General features: G+C 37.0%; 1 protein-coding gene across 7 annotated transcripts in view; it reads right to left on the minus strand.

The window, feature by feature from the left end:
* The window catches only part of SNX14 (sorting nexin 14), a 57,384-nt gene that overhangs the window by 14,829 nt on the left and 23,913 nt on the right, over positions 1–18,642 (minus strand). For 5 of the 7 annotated variants that reach the window (XM_074862000.1, XM_074861998.1, XM_074862004.1 and 2 more), the window contains 11 exons: positions 18,333–18,488; positions 17,938–18,062; positions 16,824–16,882; positions 13,270–13,296; positions 9,751–9,883; positions 4,254–4,455; positions 3,196–3,279; positions 2,959–3,059; positions 2,588–2,699; positions 781–821; positions 511–630 (listed from right to left, as the gene is read on the minus strand). In XM_074862000.1, the coding sequence (XP_074718101.1) occupies positions 511–630; positions 781–821; positions 2,588–2,699; positions 2,959–3,059; positions 3,196–3,279; positions 4,254–4,455; positions 9,751–9,883; positions 13,270–13,296; positions 16,824–16,882; positions 17,938–18,062; positions 18,333–18,488 (1,160 nt within the window). The remainder of the gene's footprint in view (positions 1–510; positions 631–780; positions 822–2,587; positions 2,700–2,958; positions 3,060–3,195; positions 3,280–4,253; positions 4,456–9,750; positions 9,884–13,269; positions 13,297–16,823; positions 16,883–17,937; positions 18,063–18,332; positions 18,489–18,642) is intronic. The other 2 variants (XM_074862001.1, XM_074861999.1) reach the window with 1 other exon arrangement.

An 18,642-nucleotide genomic window follows, 5' to 3' on the forward strand; every position in this document is an offset into this window, starting at 1 on the left:
AACTATACATAAGTTATGCAGTCAACCTATTATGTACGCCAGACATCAATGAACTGTATATTAACATTTTAAAGGCAGATAAACAGGTATCAGCACCTCGACGATTTCGGCTTGTAGCACTTTGACAAGTCACACTTTCATCGAACACTCAAGCTCTTCACTTCGAAAAGGAGGAAACTCCCTTATGGCACAAAAACATTCCCCATTTTATACCTTTGCTTTCCTTCTTCTTCTCTCTGTACTTCCCAGGCTCTCTACTGTGTATCCTCATCTCCAAACACAGTAAGAATTAAAAAAAACAAAACAAAACCCTCAAAAATCATTCAAAGATATTTACAAGACAGAAGACCACAAAGCTCTCTGCACTATTATTCTCTCTTCTGTGAAAAGACAACACAGAATAGGTAAGTTGTTATATTTATGTTTTTTTCTGGTTATTCTTTGTGTTTTCAGAGTATGGTCAATTTTCCCCACTCCTGTAAAGTGGGGAAAAAAGATGACTTACTGTACCTTCTTGTTGTTTTCGGAAGTGGGACTCAAAATGGTAAGTTCAGGCCTGCTTGGTTTAGGCTTGGGAGATTCACAGGAGTTGATGAAATTCATGATGAATGGCTCCAAATGCTGGCCTTTCTGAAATAAGATATGAGTGACCCATCACTTGCATAATTACAGAAAAAAAAAACAAAAAAATGAGTTTCCGAATTTTTGACTAGCCTATAAGTTAGTAAGCACATAGAATTAGTTATTGAAGTTAAAATGTTGGCAACCTGGAAAACTTACCTCTTTCATCAGCTTTCCTGGAACAGATTTTATAATTTTACCTATAATTAGAAACAAACAAAAACTTTGTCATCACTGCCTGATCTTAAAGACATTTTGCTCTGCTACATTTTATTTACTCATTGTCTAGTACTTAATTTAAAAATACAACAGTTTTTAAAATCTGTATTTTTTTTAATGTGGCACAAAAAGCTACAAGAATGAAGTCTTCCACACATCCAGCTTATAACTTAGTGCTTAGTACTCTTCAAGAAAAGATACTTAAAATATGAAAAATACAGATGATTATCTGAACACTTTTTTTTTAAAAAAAGAAAAAAAAAATCAAAGTACTCTAGATTTGCCTTTGTAATCTTCCTAGCAGCTCAAACATAAATAGCTATAGCACCATAACAGCAGTAGTATATGACACCAGTATTGGCAAAATTTTCTGTATTTATGTTCTTCATCCTTCATAAATATTTATCACAAAAGAAATCACAAAAACTGAGCTTCTCCTCTTTCCCTGAAGAGATCAGCTAATCTGCAGAGATTCTGGAAGTATCCAGTCTTGAAAAGTTTTACAAATTGGACAGGCTAAATCCGTGGTCTTAAAAATAAGCTCTGCTGTCCTGTTAAGGCTATCAGGATACAGAACAGTAACTCTGAATGCTGAAAAATTGAAGTGTCTAGGGTTAGTTTTATTTTAAGCACTATGTTTACAGCAATATTTTTCTTATCTATATGTCATTAAATTTGGAACTTACATCAGAAAGTATGTACAATGATCAAACGATAATAAAATTGCTCATCCCCACAAAAAGCCTCACTGAAACGCCAAGACTTGTTAAAATGATGTTTATGGAAGTGAAGCACAGTCTCAGACTTGAGATGCATTACAGTAAACACCATAATTACAAGCTTTTTTTAACAATTACAGTTGGATCTGAAACAAAAACCTTTTAACTGGAGGATGACCACCAAAATCTCATTCAGCAATTTGGTAAGCACACTAAGGGAACGGCCACCCCAGCAGGTTCACACCATGACTGGGAGAAGCAGGAATGCAGTGGCACAGTTCAGACATGGCTTTCCTGGACCATGCTGGTGCCAGAACCACAAGTGCTGCAATACACGAAGACAGAATGGTCATTATGTTGACCTTAACAGCTCAGGCCCACTATCTCGAGACAGTTACATTGCAGCCAAGTGTAAAGTCACACGGCAGTTTACCTTTTGGATTTATTATCAACTGTTACATTAGGCATCAAGAATTTCTCAACTTTTCAATTTCCATTTGGCCTGGCTATATCACACACACCACTGCCTCAAATTCTATTACGTAGCTCATGTTAAGAGATCTTAACACTAGGTAATACTAGAAGTATTAAATATTGCAGTTTTCAGATTAAAATAAACAGATTTTAATCAACTAATACCCAAAGGTAGTTTATATTAAGAAATCGTTTATACCATCGCACCTGTAAACAGTGACTGACTTGTGCAGATTTAATTCGTGACAATACTGTAAGTCTTGTTGAACTATAAAATTTGTTAGATAAATTTTATCACCTTGCTGACACAAAAATTCAAAAGCAACCATTTAAACACTTTCTCCCATAATCTCAAAATGTCTTTTTTCTTCAACGATAAAGTATCAGCATATCTTGCTTGCTGAGCTATAATTTTAAGGGCTGTGAAGGAGCTGAGTTCTTACTTCTCACATCCATATCCTTACACAAGAGTTAGCTATTCATTACTACTATCATTCAATCACAGTATCTACAGTATTACTATTTGTCAGATAAACAACTAGCATATTACATACCAAGATTCACATCAGGCAACATTTTATCAAGAAACTGAGTCTCTCCTCCATTAGGGGACAGGAAGTCAGCTAAAAGCTGGCTGTTACTTAGTTCTGGATGTTGCAGAAGTTTCTTTGTGACAGAAGGAAAGAAAAAAATCAGTTTCTCTATAGCAAAAAGATATTCAAATCGCATTATATTACCATAGATAGTGCCATTTGCAGAAGATGTTGATTTTCAGTCACATGAAACTTTAAAAAGTTTTATTTGCCCCCTCGAATCCTTTCTATAACTCGTTACTTAGAAACAAAAAAAAAAGAGCAAATACTCTTTTATTAGGTTTATATTATTACTTTTAGAATATTCTTTGCTCCAAAAGTTTGTTTGATACCTGCAGATATTCCTGAAACTCCTCTCTCTTGGATTTTAAAAACTCATAGTTCTTGGGGCCAATAATTCTCTTCGAGGGAAGCTGAGCATCAGGAAACGTACCTAATTAAGATATCAAGAAGATTAAATTATTCTTGTAATGCAGCAAACATTGGTTTAATTATTTTAAATTTCAGCTCAGTACTGAATGATAATCACAGCAGTGGGAAAGTGGCATTCCAGACGATGGAGAACATACCGTGAAATTCCGTTAGCTTCGACTCAAGCACATAAAATTCAAGATACCTCCTGTAGACAGACCAGTGCTCAGGTTCGTGCCCAACTGGGGAAAAAACCCAAAACAAAAACGTTAAAAATAGTAAAAAAAGTTTTATGCCACTTGAGAGACAAATTAAGCAACACCAAATGTATGCTAGATAATTATAGGAAAAACCTCAATGATATTAGTCCCCCATACTGCAGTAACATTAAAAAAAAAATCCCAGCCAGGTAATTAAAGTGTTAAATTAAAATGCATATCTGGTAGACAGATATGGCACTAGCAAGGAAATTATCACCTCATTTAGAGGATGCCTAAGATCTAAACAATGGAATGCTGCATAACTTCAAAATTTATTAAGGCTAACCATGTTAGATCTCTTTTCAAACTTTTAACCAAATGATTTACAGAAATACTACTTGTTGAATACAGTCCTCCACACCATCAGCTTGCATCCTCATCATTCTTCCTCCTGGAAGATATCACTAAATAACTTAAACACTTCCTGCTTATTGTGGAACTGTTAGGTTGACTAGCACAAACCTGTGTAGCCCCAGGATGATGCTATTTTCCGCACTCAATATGGATGTATTGCTATCTAGATACTAATAAACTATCTGCAAACAAGGATGGCTCCTAATAAGCAAAACATTTTCATTTCTGAAGAAGTGTATTTTCAGGTTACATAAAGTGATTTATTGTTCATTATTCCAAAGTTCAGATTGAGTGAAAGAAAAATATGCGAAGTGTTTATTAATATGAATCATAGGATCAGTATTTTTGGAAAGATAAAATCTCAAACTTTGGCATGAAGTCTAAATGGAACTGATTTGTGATGAAGATCAGTTCTCAACTTCCAAATAATAAATGTGATCACTCAGCTCTCAAACACATTTCCTCAGAATTTTCAAGTCATTATTTCAAAATCAGAAGAACACGTATGCAAAATAAACTGCAACAGGCATCAGAATACAGCACGCTAGAATATTTTGAGTTCATTTTAAAATGATCCTTTATTTATCCACAACACTGCATACCTGCCCTTCTATCATTTCTCTCTACATCAATGCAGAACACAGGAATTCTCTCCTTTCTGTCTTTTCTTTCCAAGGAGGGATCATCAAAAAAATCTACATATGGGATGCTAATTTTCCATGCGGCAAGGTTGCGGGGTGTATTTGGGGTGCTAACAGCCTCCTCAGGAGAATCATCTTCCATCACCATAACGCCTTCTTCAATCTGTAAAGATTCAAACATCAAGATCTACAGTTCTATTTTAATTGGTTCAGTCTACCTTTGCAAAACTTACATATGATAATGAAACATAAATTGAGTCTTTAAGCATGTGTCACTAAGTAACAGAAGAACAAAAAACCCATTTCATTAATGGAGTTTTCTTGTAGATTAATTTTGATTTTTAGATCCACTGCAAATTAATTTGAAGTAAGCAACTGTTAGTGATATCTGAAAGTTTTTATAGCACTTCCAAGTTCCATATCTGATAGTTCAGGGAAAAAACAAAAGGGGGAGGGGGAATAGAAATACTAAAGGAGACAGCTGGAAGAATGCCTTAGACACAGACTGAATACTACAGGAAACATCTTGGGTTCAGCAGATTTAGCTGCACTGCATTTTCTAGCACACTAGGACCCAAATTGAAGACCTGAGCTTACTAGGTCAGGCCAAGAAGCTATCTAAACACCACAAGAGGCAGAAGCCAACGAAGTGCACCAAACTAGCAGGTCTCCCACCCCCACAGCCAAGTGCAACAGAGTATGTTGTCAACACACGAATCTGACTTGCTCTGCAAGGTGCAACGCAACCACGACTGGGATTGAATTATTCCCGCAGCCCATAACTATTTTAAACAAAGGCATGCTGAGCGTTACTGCATTCTCCATCAGCTCCAGATTCAGCATCGCACTCCCAGGAACAGATGCACCAGAGAGCAGCATGGACCTAATCCTTCCTGGCTGCGTGTAGGGCAGCTTGGGTGCATCTGGGAGTTCATAAACCCAGACTCCACACCATAAAACATAACACTGATTTTTCCATATGCAAGCAGGCCTTAGAAGCGGTGCCATGTGAACGCTGAAGAAATCCTTCTGAACTTGAACTGCAGTCCCAGCACCACATCAACATTCACTTTATGCTCCCAATGCTGCTCATCACAGACATGCTGAGCTGCCCACAGGTGATCAATCACCCAAGTACCACACAGCACACCCAGTTCTCAAGTCCCCGGCAATGACAAAAGAAGTCACAAATCTTTTAGGACCATAAACAACAGAAAGATCGTCTTAAAATATCTAAACTGAAAAATCCAAGTTTCAACAGCTACTCGTGGAAAGCTACTTATTTCTCCAAATACTGCTTATATCAATTCTCATCTTCAGCAATAAAAAAATGACCCAAAGAAAATTATTTTTACAAATGAGGAGACAGCATCTGTAAGAAGGAAGGGTAGGGCTGGCCTTAGACTCAAATAGGACTCAAAAATAAAGCAGAATGGAGAATCTGTGGGGAGATTAGCCCTCACCAAAGAGGTGCTGGAGAAAAAAAGTTCTTGTCTTTTCACAAGTGTAGGCAAGCAGTTGAAAAAGAATAGTCCTATTTCCCTAAAAAACTGAAATTGTTTGAATCTAATTCAGTCTGCTGCCGTGCTGCAGGGGCTTCTAAAATGCTGCAACCCTGCAGGGTGGCAACACGCTGCCTGGCGAGGAGCAATGCCCAAGCCCATCATCCTGCTTCCAGCCCACGCCTGCCACAACAGTGGCCAGCACATCGCTCTTCCCACCACAATTTACAGAACTATTAATTATGTCAAGATAGGTTAGAATCAAGTGACAATTCAAAAGTACATTGTTTTAGTAAGCCTCACAGAGACTTGAGAGTACTGCCACTTTTTAAAGTTAAAGTAGGAGACTTTAACATAGGAATTTACAACATGTGAAACTACAGCAAACTGGAAAGCACGAATCCCACTTCCAAGTTCTTTTCCCTTAGCTTCATAATTTAAAGCCAAATTCCCCTCAAAGGCCAAGCCTAGGTAATTTAACAAGTTTTGCCTGTATTGGGATAATCTAATTAACAGATTAAGGCAATACAGCATCCCCGAAATCTTTTTGGCTGTGTCTGTGCTACAATATTCACATGATCGTGATTCAACTGCAGCTGAAACAAAGGTTCAACAAACGTGAGCAATCTGTCCAGTTTTGTATTGCCCTTGCGTAACACTGAAATGATCTTCAAACTGTTTACAGTGTGGACCACTGCCTTCCAAAACAGATCTCTGTAAATCCACTGACTGAATCTCTTCAAAATACCTTCTTGCTTCCACTTACCCAGTTTATTCAATGAAAAGAGAAACTGTGACAGGCAAAAGAGCAGTCTCAGTTGCCGCTGCACAGAGACTACACTCAGCTCAGGTGGTTCACGATTTGAGAGCTAAATCACAGGCTGTGCTCTTTCACAAAACTAACAAAAATAACCTCAGCCTGGAACGTTGGGCTCACAAACTGCAGGACAAACTTACAGCGAAGAACAGAATAAATAGGACAGATCCTCTCTGAACCACAACAACAGGGTTGTCAGGTAGCTTTACATCTACAAAGTCTTCTGTATGAGGTCTTACCCTCATTTTCCCCCTTCCACAGGCTTTACGTAGTTGTCACCACTGCATAGAAACAGCAGAACAATGTTTCAGGATAGCAACTCCAATGCAAAACCAGCTGGCTGAGTTTCTGCAGATGAGGCGGCATGAACTGGGTGCAATTTGCACTCACACCCTCACCCCCTGAGGGTTGAGCTACCGGCTGCCAAAATTAACACTTTATAATCTATCCTGACTAAATGTGTGTATTTGCATTAGCACTAAATATACAATCTCCACTACGACCTCCTTGCAAAAATGCAAGGCCATTCTAGAAACACTCAGGCTTATTTGATTCTGTACTAAGGCATGGACTTGATCAAAACTCAACTCTTGTCCACATTTTCTGATTACTTCTTTTTTTAATTTACCACTGCTTGCAGCTCTCATCTCCTGCTGTTTATTTAGTTTCATACACTACAAAGTTAGCACAAGGCTTAGAGTAGGTATGGGACAGTCATTTCCTAAACTGCTCACAAAAGGGCCATAACCTCTTCACTCGGCCCTTCTGAGGTCGTATGGGATCATCTGCAAAGTTTCATATGCTCATAACCTCTTTTCACCAGATCCCTCACCTCACTTCTAGCCTGTTTTTTTGTAATAACCCTATGTAAATGTGGAGGCTTTTCCACTATGACAACCACAGAACCTACAATAACTGTAAGCCAGAAAGCATAAATTTCTGCGGTTTTTAATCCTCTTCCTAAACAGATCACCGGCCTGTAATAGTTACAGGTTGCCTCAGTCTCTTTCCACTTGTTTCATCCAACAAAGCCACAAATTCAAGTCTACAGGTCACCTGGCTGCCTTGGGAATAATACCTGTGTTTTAATATGCAGAATCTCTTTTGCTATATTTAAAATTCAGCTGAAAAAGATTGAGTGTGGTTTCATGGAATTAATATTATCACGTTAACAGCTTACAAAGTTGCTGCCCAGAGCCACAGAAAGCTGCTAACACGTATTTCTATCTCTATGTGATTTTCTATAGGAAACATCCATTTAATCTAAGGTTTTAACTGCAACCAACATGACTGTCCAAAAAAAAAAAAAAAAAAGCAAAAGTTCAGTTTCTGTCACAATGCACAGAACTCCATTTCACTGCCCTTCTTTACCTTCTGTTTACCTTGAATCCACCAAGCTTACATTAACACCAACTACTTAAATAGCTAGGATCTGTGTAGGAGGAAATAACTCCCATATCCTCAGTATATAAGCTAATCAAAAAGTTGCTAAGTCTGTATATTGCACTGCCACCATCTTACAATTATACTGTCATACTGTCATTTCCCACATCACATTTTTATTTGCCCCAGCGAGCTCTTCCTCTAGCCCTGTGGTGCCTGCAGTTACTGTGACATTATCAGTGTTGAATTCTGTATATTCAGTATTCACTCATGAAGTGAAGCTCTGTCCAGCTGTTTGGACACATAGTAACCTTACAGTTAGTTTAGTGTTTTACAGTTTAGTGTTTTCACACTTCTTCTTCCCATCCACACTTACCAAGTGAAGGGACTTAGCTATTCCCCAAAATTTGTCTAAGGTGCTTTTAGTAAAAATGTAGTATCCTTCCTTCATTTAATGAAGATATATGAGACAACACTGCACTTAAAAACTTTCCATTCTTGCCTAAACTAAAATAATTTTGTCCATCTGAAAACCTTCCTTAGTAAGGATTAGACTCTCTGTTGTCTGTCTCTCTGAATTCAGCAGCTTCCCACAAATAACTTCTTGTGCTCTGGCACAAAACCATGTTCCTTCTCTGAGCTCCACTGCTTCAATTATACTTCTACTAATTCCTCTACTATAGGGGAATTACACTTCCACGCCTTTTGGCCAGCAGAATCTACAACAGCAATGCTGCAAAATTAACCCATTTTCATTGGAACCTCTCCTCAAAAAGAGAGAAGTAACAAAAACAAGAACTTAACTGTCCAAATAAATAAATTGCAACAGTTCTGCCCCCTTAAAGGCATGACTTACATGAAGATTTGGCCTGTACAGAAGATTTCCCTTTTGTTCTCCTCTTAAAGAAAAAAAAAAAAAAAAACCTGTCTGGAGTTCTAAGTTGCTGAGTCCTTCGCACCCTCTTCTGAAAATAATTCTGAACAAGGTGAATAATATAAACATATTTACACTTTTATCTTTAGGGTGTGGAAAATGAGCTAGCAGTTTATCAAGGTGATAAATGCTTAAATGTTTTGTTTGTTAGGAACAGGTACAAGAGGTTGAATTGGCAGATACACTGTAAAAAATACATGACTGCCAATAGCTTCTGACCAATTCCCTCCTCTTCCCTTTTTAAAATTTTCCATTTGTCCCCCAACTGTGCTTCAGATACCAACATCCCATGCAAGAATTCTACCACTGGCTCTATTCATTGCTATTTAGCATGAAACAAAAACATCAGTTCAGGGAGACACCCAAATGAGAAAGGACTATTGGCTCATGATCTTTAAAGAAAATGTTGCATCACAGACCAACGTGACAGCAATTTCTCCACTGCTTTGTGATTTTAAGGTCTTGTGGCAAGTTTCAGATGAAGAGCCATGCATGCAGTCCTATGCGTACCAGAATTATAAAATGGCATGGTAAATTTTTAGAGAAAAAAATAATTGCTTACAAAAATGTCCGACACTGCTACTTTTAGTACTTCTCCGTACTAAAGCAATAAGCTCAGTGGCACACTAACTGGGGATGTGGCCTTGGCTTGTGAATGAATACAGGGAAAACAAGGCAACTTAATCAGAAGCCAGCACATGGAAACCCTGCAGTGAAGTAAGACAGCAGAAAAGGCAGAAACTTAACATTTTCAAATAAGGAAACAGAAGAACTCAACAACAACAACAAAGACTTAAAGACAAAATTAAGGCTTCTACTCACAAAGTCATCTTCTCCTTCATTTAAGTTATAGTTAGGCAACATAGCTCCTTCCATCGCAGAACTTTTGAATACACCTTTTATTTTGTTCCCTATTCTGCTGATTCCAAATGATTCTCCTCTCTTCTGTGTGGTCCTAGGATTACAGAAGCCAGAGTTCACAACACAAGGCATATTATTGCACAGCAGCTCAGTAGGCCATTGCACATCTTTTGCAGATAAGAAAAACAACTAGCCAATGTATTTACAATTCCACTTAAATTGAAATTCATTTATGGCAAATTTGTTCTCTGATCGATCAGCAAAATTTCTTGATTACACTTTTAAGAGATATGGGATTCCCATATGCTTAACCAGGAGCCAACATTAACACTCTTATAATAGTATCCCAGTAATGCAGGACATAAAATAAGCAATTAACTATGCAAACCAATTTTGTTTTGACAGCAGAAACTGTGGTATTGCTACAGGCATGTACACCAAGAAGGTCACTAATTCTGTCCTTTTCCATGCACTCATATTTAAATATTTATCCACTCTTGCCAAGTACTGTAAATGGTGTAATTAGATGCATTTTTTTATATAAACATCCCAGAATTTTACAAGCACGTATGATTCAAGATAGATCTCGACTTTTAAGCATCAGGGACAGACAAAAGGAATGTGCAAGGAACAAGACTGAGCATGAGAGAAAACAGATGCAACTGAAGAATCTTGGCTTGAAGAGCCTGACTGAAAGATGAAGACTTTTAAAGCCTTGCCACTTATGACAGAGCATCCAAAAAGCAACAAGGTATGGAAAAAGAATGGTAATTGGGCATAAAGTGCACTCCTTATGACAGAACAGATTTTACAGCATTCTTATGCCCTTACACAAGACCTGACACCAAAGATTATTTCTTATATAGAAATGCTATTAATTCTGGAAAGAAAAATGTTTTTGTTGAATACGGAATCAGTCTGAGGTTACTTATGTTGATCTAATAAATACAGTTGATAGGCGAGTTAAAAATCAGTACAGTGAACTGCAGCATCAAAGACTCAAAAGAATTTTATAGATTACTGAGATTAAAAGCACAATTAGTACTTCAGAGGACCAGAAAATATCCTAAGTGTTTTTCCTTTAAAACAAAAAATTATTAGCTACTGAACAGCAGTACCAACAGAACAGCAGAGACCATCAGGTAAAGCATCTTCATCACCCATAAAACCACGTTGACATCATCAACCGCCTACTCAAAACGTGCATGCGTTACTAATGATCTTCCTGTTTATTTTACCCAAACTGTGTACATGACTAAAAATGCATAAATGATCCGCCGTTTTTCCAAATCTTTTGCTTTTTCTATCTCATATTATTATCAGCCACAAAGCAGACAGGCACCATCTATCTTACTTATCTCTGCTAACCAAAGAAAGGTTTCTTGGCTGTTTGTAGTCTAAATCTATGTTTGAACAATTTTACTCAATTTTTAAACAAATTCCTCTACATGTTATTGTGCTGAACTGAACTTTTTCACATTGGGGACCTACCTGAATGTTGTTCAAGAGCTTAAACACTGGGCTACCAAAAGACAAACTTTATTCAGACAAAACTGGACAGCTTTTCCTGAAGGTTGATACTTCAGACCTCCGGCTTGACTCCTGAAGTTTTCATCATTCCTGTGAAAGGCTGTGCAGTTCTCACAATTTTGAGCAAAAACATTACTTTGCACAAACTCAAAGATTTGATAAGAGTACTCTAAGCTCAGATCAGTTCTTTCCTGCACTGATCATCCTCCAGCTGAACGCAGAATACAGCTTTGCCTGTAACTGCAGTACTGAGCTGTATGGGGCCAGGATTCCCTGATAGCTAGAATAGATTCACTGCTAAGTAGAAATAGGAGAAAGAACTTGAGGCTATGTAGAAGCGAAGAGATGGGACTAGGATATGGTCAGGTTCAAGACATGAAGGAAGAAAGTGCAAAGGAGGTGGCCAGTTTAGAATAGGGACCAAGTCTTTCAAGATTTGTCAATTCTGGTACTGTCAACAAATACATATACAAAACTCACTGGGAAAAGTATCCCACTCCCTCTAGTGCTGATCCATGTAACAGCATTATTAGACCATCATTCTATAGTTTCTTTCTTGGCAGGGCCCTGAGCGGGGAGTCTACAGGTTCCAGCATGCCTGGTGAATGATGTGATAACAAGAGGTTGGAAGACATTTATTTATTTTTTTTTTTTTAAAAAGCTCCAGAAGTCACACATATGTAACATTAAAAAGTTACAATTGTTGTTCATTCTAAAGCTGGGAACTGCAGATCAAAGATTACATTAGTGCCACGGTGCACTGTGGCATTCTTTAATCGTGGGTGGTTGCAAAATAATTTTCCTGCAGGATCCCTGCCTCATGCAGTGCACTGAACAGACCTTCGCAAGTGATCAGACAGGGCTATGCAGCTGAAGAATGCTGCTGTGAACCTCTGCGGGTCAAGAAGTACCAGACAAGTCATATGTATCAGACAAGCTGGATGTTTACATGCATGTGAAATCAGAGTACCATTTTCTTTTGGCTAAAACCCCTACACCCAATTAGGAGAAATGCTGAGTGCATAGAGCTGCACTTAAAAATCAATGAACTGCACTTATATCTCAAGTACTTCTTACTGCTCAACACTCGAGCAAGTTATAATTTAATACGCTGAACTGGCACATAAAAAATAAAAAGGGTCTATGTATACCTTGATTCCTAACCTGTAAAATTAAGTTGATACTGGTCCCTCAAGACTCAAGAATGGTATGAGTAATACATGAAATACTGATGCTCCGACAAATTCTAAGGAAAAGCCCATGATGAAAAAATTGTTTTCTGAGTTTGGATAGTATGTATTTAAAGAGGCACGAATAATGAGAAGAAAAACCACTGAACAGCTGTTAAGGCATTAATGAGTGATCACAGACTACCTAGAACAAATTATGAAAAATAGCATATGTTGTAATCAAATCTATAACAGTCACAAGAAAAGCTGCAAAGAGAACTGATTTAGGGAACTGCTGGTTTTGAATGCTTGATAATATTCATAAAATGGTTATATTTGCATGCAATGTTAGGCAATGATCATCCTGGACACAGCTATGCAAGATAAACAAGCAGTTAAGTGGATAAAACCTCAAACAGGACCTGGAAATGTGACATGGAGTAAAGGAAATGTAAGCAGCTAGCAGTCACAGGCAAAAAAAAGCTTCAAGTTATGAAAATGTATTTCAAAACCAATAACAGACAAATCTTTAACAGCAAAAATATATTAATATATTTCAAACTTACGAAATTAGTAATTAAGCAATTTCTAAATACTTCTGAAGACGACATGGGAAGTAAAGGTTATTGTGGGGAGAAATGCAGTTTAGTCCAGAGAAGACATTCACATTTTTACAAATAAAACAGACAGTTAATTGCTGTTATAAAGGCTGTGTGATGCAGTCGGGATAGATGCAGTGTAACTAACACACGACATTTATTGAGTGTTAAGACGGACTTACCGGAAGTCATCCAAACTCAGGCTACTTCTGCAACAACAGGCACACAAATTACCTCAGAGCCCAGGAGAAAATAATGTTAAAAGAAAAAAAAAACACCACCCAAACTAATTTGACAGAGCTATCTCAACAAAACTGAATAGGCTTTGACCATCACTACAGATTAATGAAAGATGTGGTAGCATTAGGAGTTCCTGACCTAAAATCCTAAGGAAGTGAAATGTGAACAGTACCCACACATTTCATTAACACAGTCTTGGCATTTGAATTTAAAGCCTCAGTTATTGAAACTTTCAAGTCTTCATAGACATTCAGCACAAGTGGCTACCAATTTAGAGAATAACTTTCATTCTTAAAGTTACCTGTAATACCAAACAGGCAGCTTTTTCTATAACCTATGTTCAGAGGTCATGTAGGAATCTAGTTAATTTGGCTAATACAAAGAAAAGGCTGTGGATTTATTTTATGCAATAACACCACTCCCCTACCACCCCATATTAGAGATTGTAAAAACCACTATTAATTATTATTTCACAGATTTTGAGAACTGTCATGTATTTTTGATATTCTACATAACCTGGTACATGGAACCAATGCCTCAGCCATCAACTTGGTAATTCCAACAGAGATGTTTAAACGGATTAACCATAAACACAGTCACTGCACACATTATTTTAATTTACTGGAGCTACTGAATTCTGGACAAAGTGATACAGGATTAAAATATTCAAATTTTGGATTTCATTTTACAAGAGGAACTGATTCTAAGACATCTTATACCATCTTTAGTCATGTGAACTGTGAAACTGGAAACATATCCTACCAAGTTGGAACTGATGGTGACAAACAATCACATTGCACACAACCGTTTACAGACTTAATTCTGTGGGTTTTACTCCTAACCACTCCCCAAAATTGTTGATATATTTTCTACTTGATCCTTTACTTGAAAAATGTTTTCATTTTATTGCTACCCCAATGATGAGAAATCAGGATGTGTCATCTTCTGTATGTGGTCATGCTATGTAGAAGATCAAGGCGGATATAAAACTATCCAGAAATCTGGGAGTTTGTATCACATAATGGCTTTTTTTTAGACTTCAACACAGAATACCTTTAAGTAATGTAGTAATGTATTACAAATACATAAATATGAGAGAAGGAAAGGGAATTCTTGTCCTCTCTTCCACACATCCAAAATTAAGTTGCCAGAATTGGAACTTAAAACATCAGTTTTCATTGACCACACACATTAAACATCAGGTGGAAACTATCAGTTGAGTTAAACTGCTGACAATCACAGCTAGTTATATGAAGTTATCAGAATATCCTCAATGTGACTTCTTTACACTCCAGAAACACTTGGGACTTTTTATCTATTACCTTAGCAGTTTTCATAGCACATTATTTGTCCTATCTGTACACAAAAAGCTTTGATTATTTTGTATACTTCAAAGAAGTGATTCAAACCAGAAATTACACACTGACAGTCACTTCTTCCTACTTTCCCACTTGTATTTTCTGGAAACCACTCTATAATTTTCTCATCTTACAATAAGTGAAATCTTTCAACACATTACCCACATGTACATTCCACTGGGATTTCATATCTACTACTTGATCTGACCTTTTAACCAGTAGTATCTGTGGAATACACACTCAGTACCCCTAGCAAAGCATCGAAGATATGGAAAACAAAACTCATCTCTTTGCATGTAATTTCTCTCAATATATATTTGCATGTAATTTCTCAACTGGAACTAATACTACAGTAGGGAAGAGAAGGCAGGATAACGTATGTGCACATGGATAATATCTGGAGCAATTTCATCAGTAAGCTTTTTTTTTTTTCCCCTCGGCAGTGACTGTCTGCACCAGATTCTGCAGAGGGAAACTCCAAAGCAACAGGCAAACTGCTTGCAGATAGGACCTCTGTTTCATGGAAATAATCACCGAGGCACCACTTCAGGAACACAATGTATCTTGTATCATAAACCAGTATATACTCAGGGCATTCAAATTGTTCTGAAATGTAAACCAGATACATTTTCTGTAATGCTATGGATGCTGTCTGAACTCCAGGGGAATATGTTGTAACAGTCCCCAAACAAAATTTGCTTATTTTGTAGCCAGAGATGTATTTCAAAAACTCCAGGCAGAGACTGACTGTAATTTCAACCTTTCTGTTTTGGAAAGCAAAGCATCAAGGAGGTGATCTAAATGTTTTCATATAGATTTAAGAAGTGTATGACAGGATACTTTCAACCATTGACATGAATAATTTTGGGAAAGATACTAGATGGTAGATTTAAAGGTCTGGATAAAACCCTGTAGCCATCTTGGACAGAAGCTGGAGGCTGTTTTAAGGTCACTGTTCCTAGTGGAATATCACATAGGGGAGAAAGGCAGTTTGGTTTAGCTGCCTTCTATGCCTTTTTGCTAAGAAACAGAAGTTTGTCAGCACCAATCTGAGAAAGCACTACACCAAAGCTTGAGTCCTGGATCTACCAGAACTATAAAGTCTACATAATAGGCATCACCAGTGAAGATATATTAAAGAGAACAATCATGTAGTTTTTGAGGAACATTAGCAGGGCAGAAAGGGATCTCATGATAATACACCTCACAGTAGGCTGCAAATCAAAAGGGCTGCTGTTAGATATATCTCTAATGAAAGCAGAAGAAAAATAATTGGTGCTACTCCTCTGTAAGAGTAATCAAAGATGATGATGATAGACACTAGCATTTTGGATCTTATTTCATACCAAGAAAGAAAGCCTATCTCAATTAAAGACTGTCTCACTGAAATTTTCCTTACCACAAGAGCAATTCAGTTGGGCTAGTGTATGGCTAAGCCAACCAGCATAAAATGAAAGACAAGAAATGATGAGACCTCAAGCTTCCTCAGCCCAACCCCACAACAAAAGATCACCCATCCATAAGACAGGAGATGCTCTTCTCCTTCTCCGTATGCCCTAAGCAGCCTGAAGGTGGTCTGTAAATATATAGCCCAAACCCAGAAACAAGGCTTCTGATGCTACATTTCTGCAATGAATGGGGAGAGCTGGGGGACAGAAAAACACATTTGACCTAGGAGAAATGGCAAATCCTCCTTGATACAAGAGGAGATGCCCATTGCATGACCAGGTTGGTTAGATGCAGGGTACACTGTACCTACCCCTGTAAGACCCTAAATCTAAGACTCCCCAGCTTTACACCAACAAAATGTATTATATATATATACAGTCAATTAAATCACCACTTTGTTTCCACATTATGTTATTCTCACTGTATATTTATTTTTCCCTTCCCCCTTCTCAAATGTTGAGGTCTAAATCACATTTTAAATTCTTTAATGTAAAAGACTTCAAAGTAAAGACACATCTTGTATAACATTGCTTGCTCCTTTAGTATGTAATTTGTCCATTAAAAAAAAAAAACAGAGCTAAAAATTTAGCCAAATTAGTATCAGGCAGTAGCAAAATTCCTATGGTTTACTTTTTGACACTTTTAGCTATAAAACAAAGAAAACCACTTAAAGATTCTACCACACCTACCTGTTAAACTTTGAATTGCGTGTTGGTGACTCTGCTCCTCTTAAAAGGTGTCTGAAGTACTACAACAGACAAATAAGGTATCAAAGACTACAACAGAGTAACTGAGGTAAGGACTACTATGCAACGACATTGCAGAATTCAGGAAACAAGAACAGAAATAAAAGGCAAGCTAACCATAATCTAGCAGCTAGAATATTCATCTGGAAAAGGACAGACCAAATTTGCAATACACACTCCCAGGACTACTTATTTTACTTTACATAGTCTTGGGATTAAAAAACCAAAACAGAAATAAAACTAGAATTAAGCACCAAAATACATGTGTCTTCCTTGTTAAAAACTCCAGTATTTGAAGTGTTACAGCTATTATGGGAAAGATGACCATCAATATCATTTTTGAGAAATACACTTCATTAGGAATAACACCAAGTAAGGTAAGTACCCATTCCCAGGACAAGTCAATGTACTCTGCCTCAAATAAATGCGAGAAGCTTAACCTGCAACCTGATTTACATACATAAACTCCAAAAGCGACAAGAATTCAGACTCACCCCTGCATTTAAAGTGTTTCCTATTAAAAGGCTTTATGTAGCTGTCAGCCCAGTGTGGGGATTTTTTTTTTTTTAAACTGGCCTTTAGAATCCAATCATAAAACAATCTTAAATGCCTAGTAAATTGCTTTGAATGACCTTCCTGAAAACAGACACCTGACTTAGCTGCTGGAATGCAAAATGGTGAAGGTACCTAAATACAACCTTTGTAAATTTCTTTAAGCACCATTATATTTTAGAAGTAAATAAAAAGATTCTTAATAATGTTCTATGTCTATCACGCAGATTACTTTTGCACCAAATTTGCAATCATAAAAGAAGGGGTGGAGAGGATTTTGTAATAAGAGTGATATACACAAACTGTTACACCAAAAAATGGAGAGGGCTTTTTTTATTCTGTTGATGTTGTGTTGAACTAGAATAAATTCAATTTTTCTTACTGAGATTGGTCCCAGCTCTAGCATGCTAACTAAAGTGGAAAACACGCACATGACTGTTGTAAGTTGTGTATCCTAAAACAATACAATCTTGCTTTAAGACCTCTTCAAATCTTTGACACTTACCTCATCACTATGACAGAACATAGGAGTAAAAACATTCTCAAGTAGAGAAAGTACATGCTCATAAGCTTCAAAAAGACACCTCATAGTTTGAAGTTTCACAACATCCATATATGGGCCTTCAGCAACTACAAAAAAAATTATAAATATAAATGTATATGGGCATATAAAATTTGGGGTTTTCTGGTCTGAGTTTGTGATTGCTTTGCAAGCTACTAAAAGTCTGACAAAAAATAGAAATAAACTGACAAAACAAGGCTTACGCACAATATAGCAAGGATGTAACAATTTGTAAAACTAATAAAAGATTGATCATATTTAGAGGAACTAGTCTTCACTTTATTACAGAACACTGTTTAAATTCCAGTATAAATTATTCCTTTCAAATTCAAACTTACTTCTTTGAATCTCTTCCACAATAAAAGGGTCAAATCTAATTTTGTCAATGCTTTCATCCAAACAATAAGTTTTGTAAATTTTCTGTACTTCCTCATGAAGAGACATCTTTTCAGTATCTGTTAGTTCTGGTCGCAAAATTCGGTCATTGAATTCCTCTGAGATGTGAGGGAAAGAAAATGCATTTTTTGATCAACTTGGCAAACAAACAGCATCTTGAAGCAACCTGTAACATCAACTCATTTTCCAGAAGATATAGTAATTTGTAAAACTTTAATAGAAACAGGAGACATCTAAAAATCTCAGGTAATA

Source organism: Strix uralensis, chromosome 3 (genome assembly GCF_047716275.1).
Source record: "Strix uralensis isolate ZFMK-TIS-50842 chromosome 3, bStrUra1, whole genome shotgun sequence".
NCBI lineage: Eukaryota > Metazoa > Chordata > Aves > Strigiformes > Strigidae > Strix > Strix uralensis.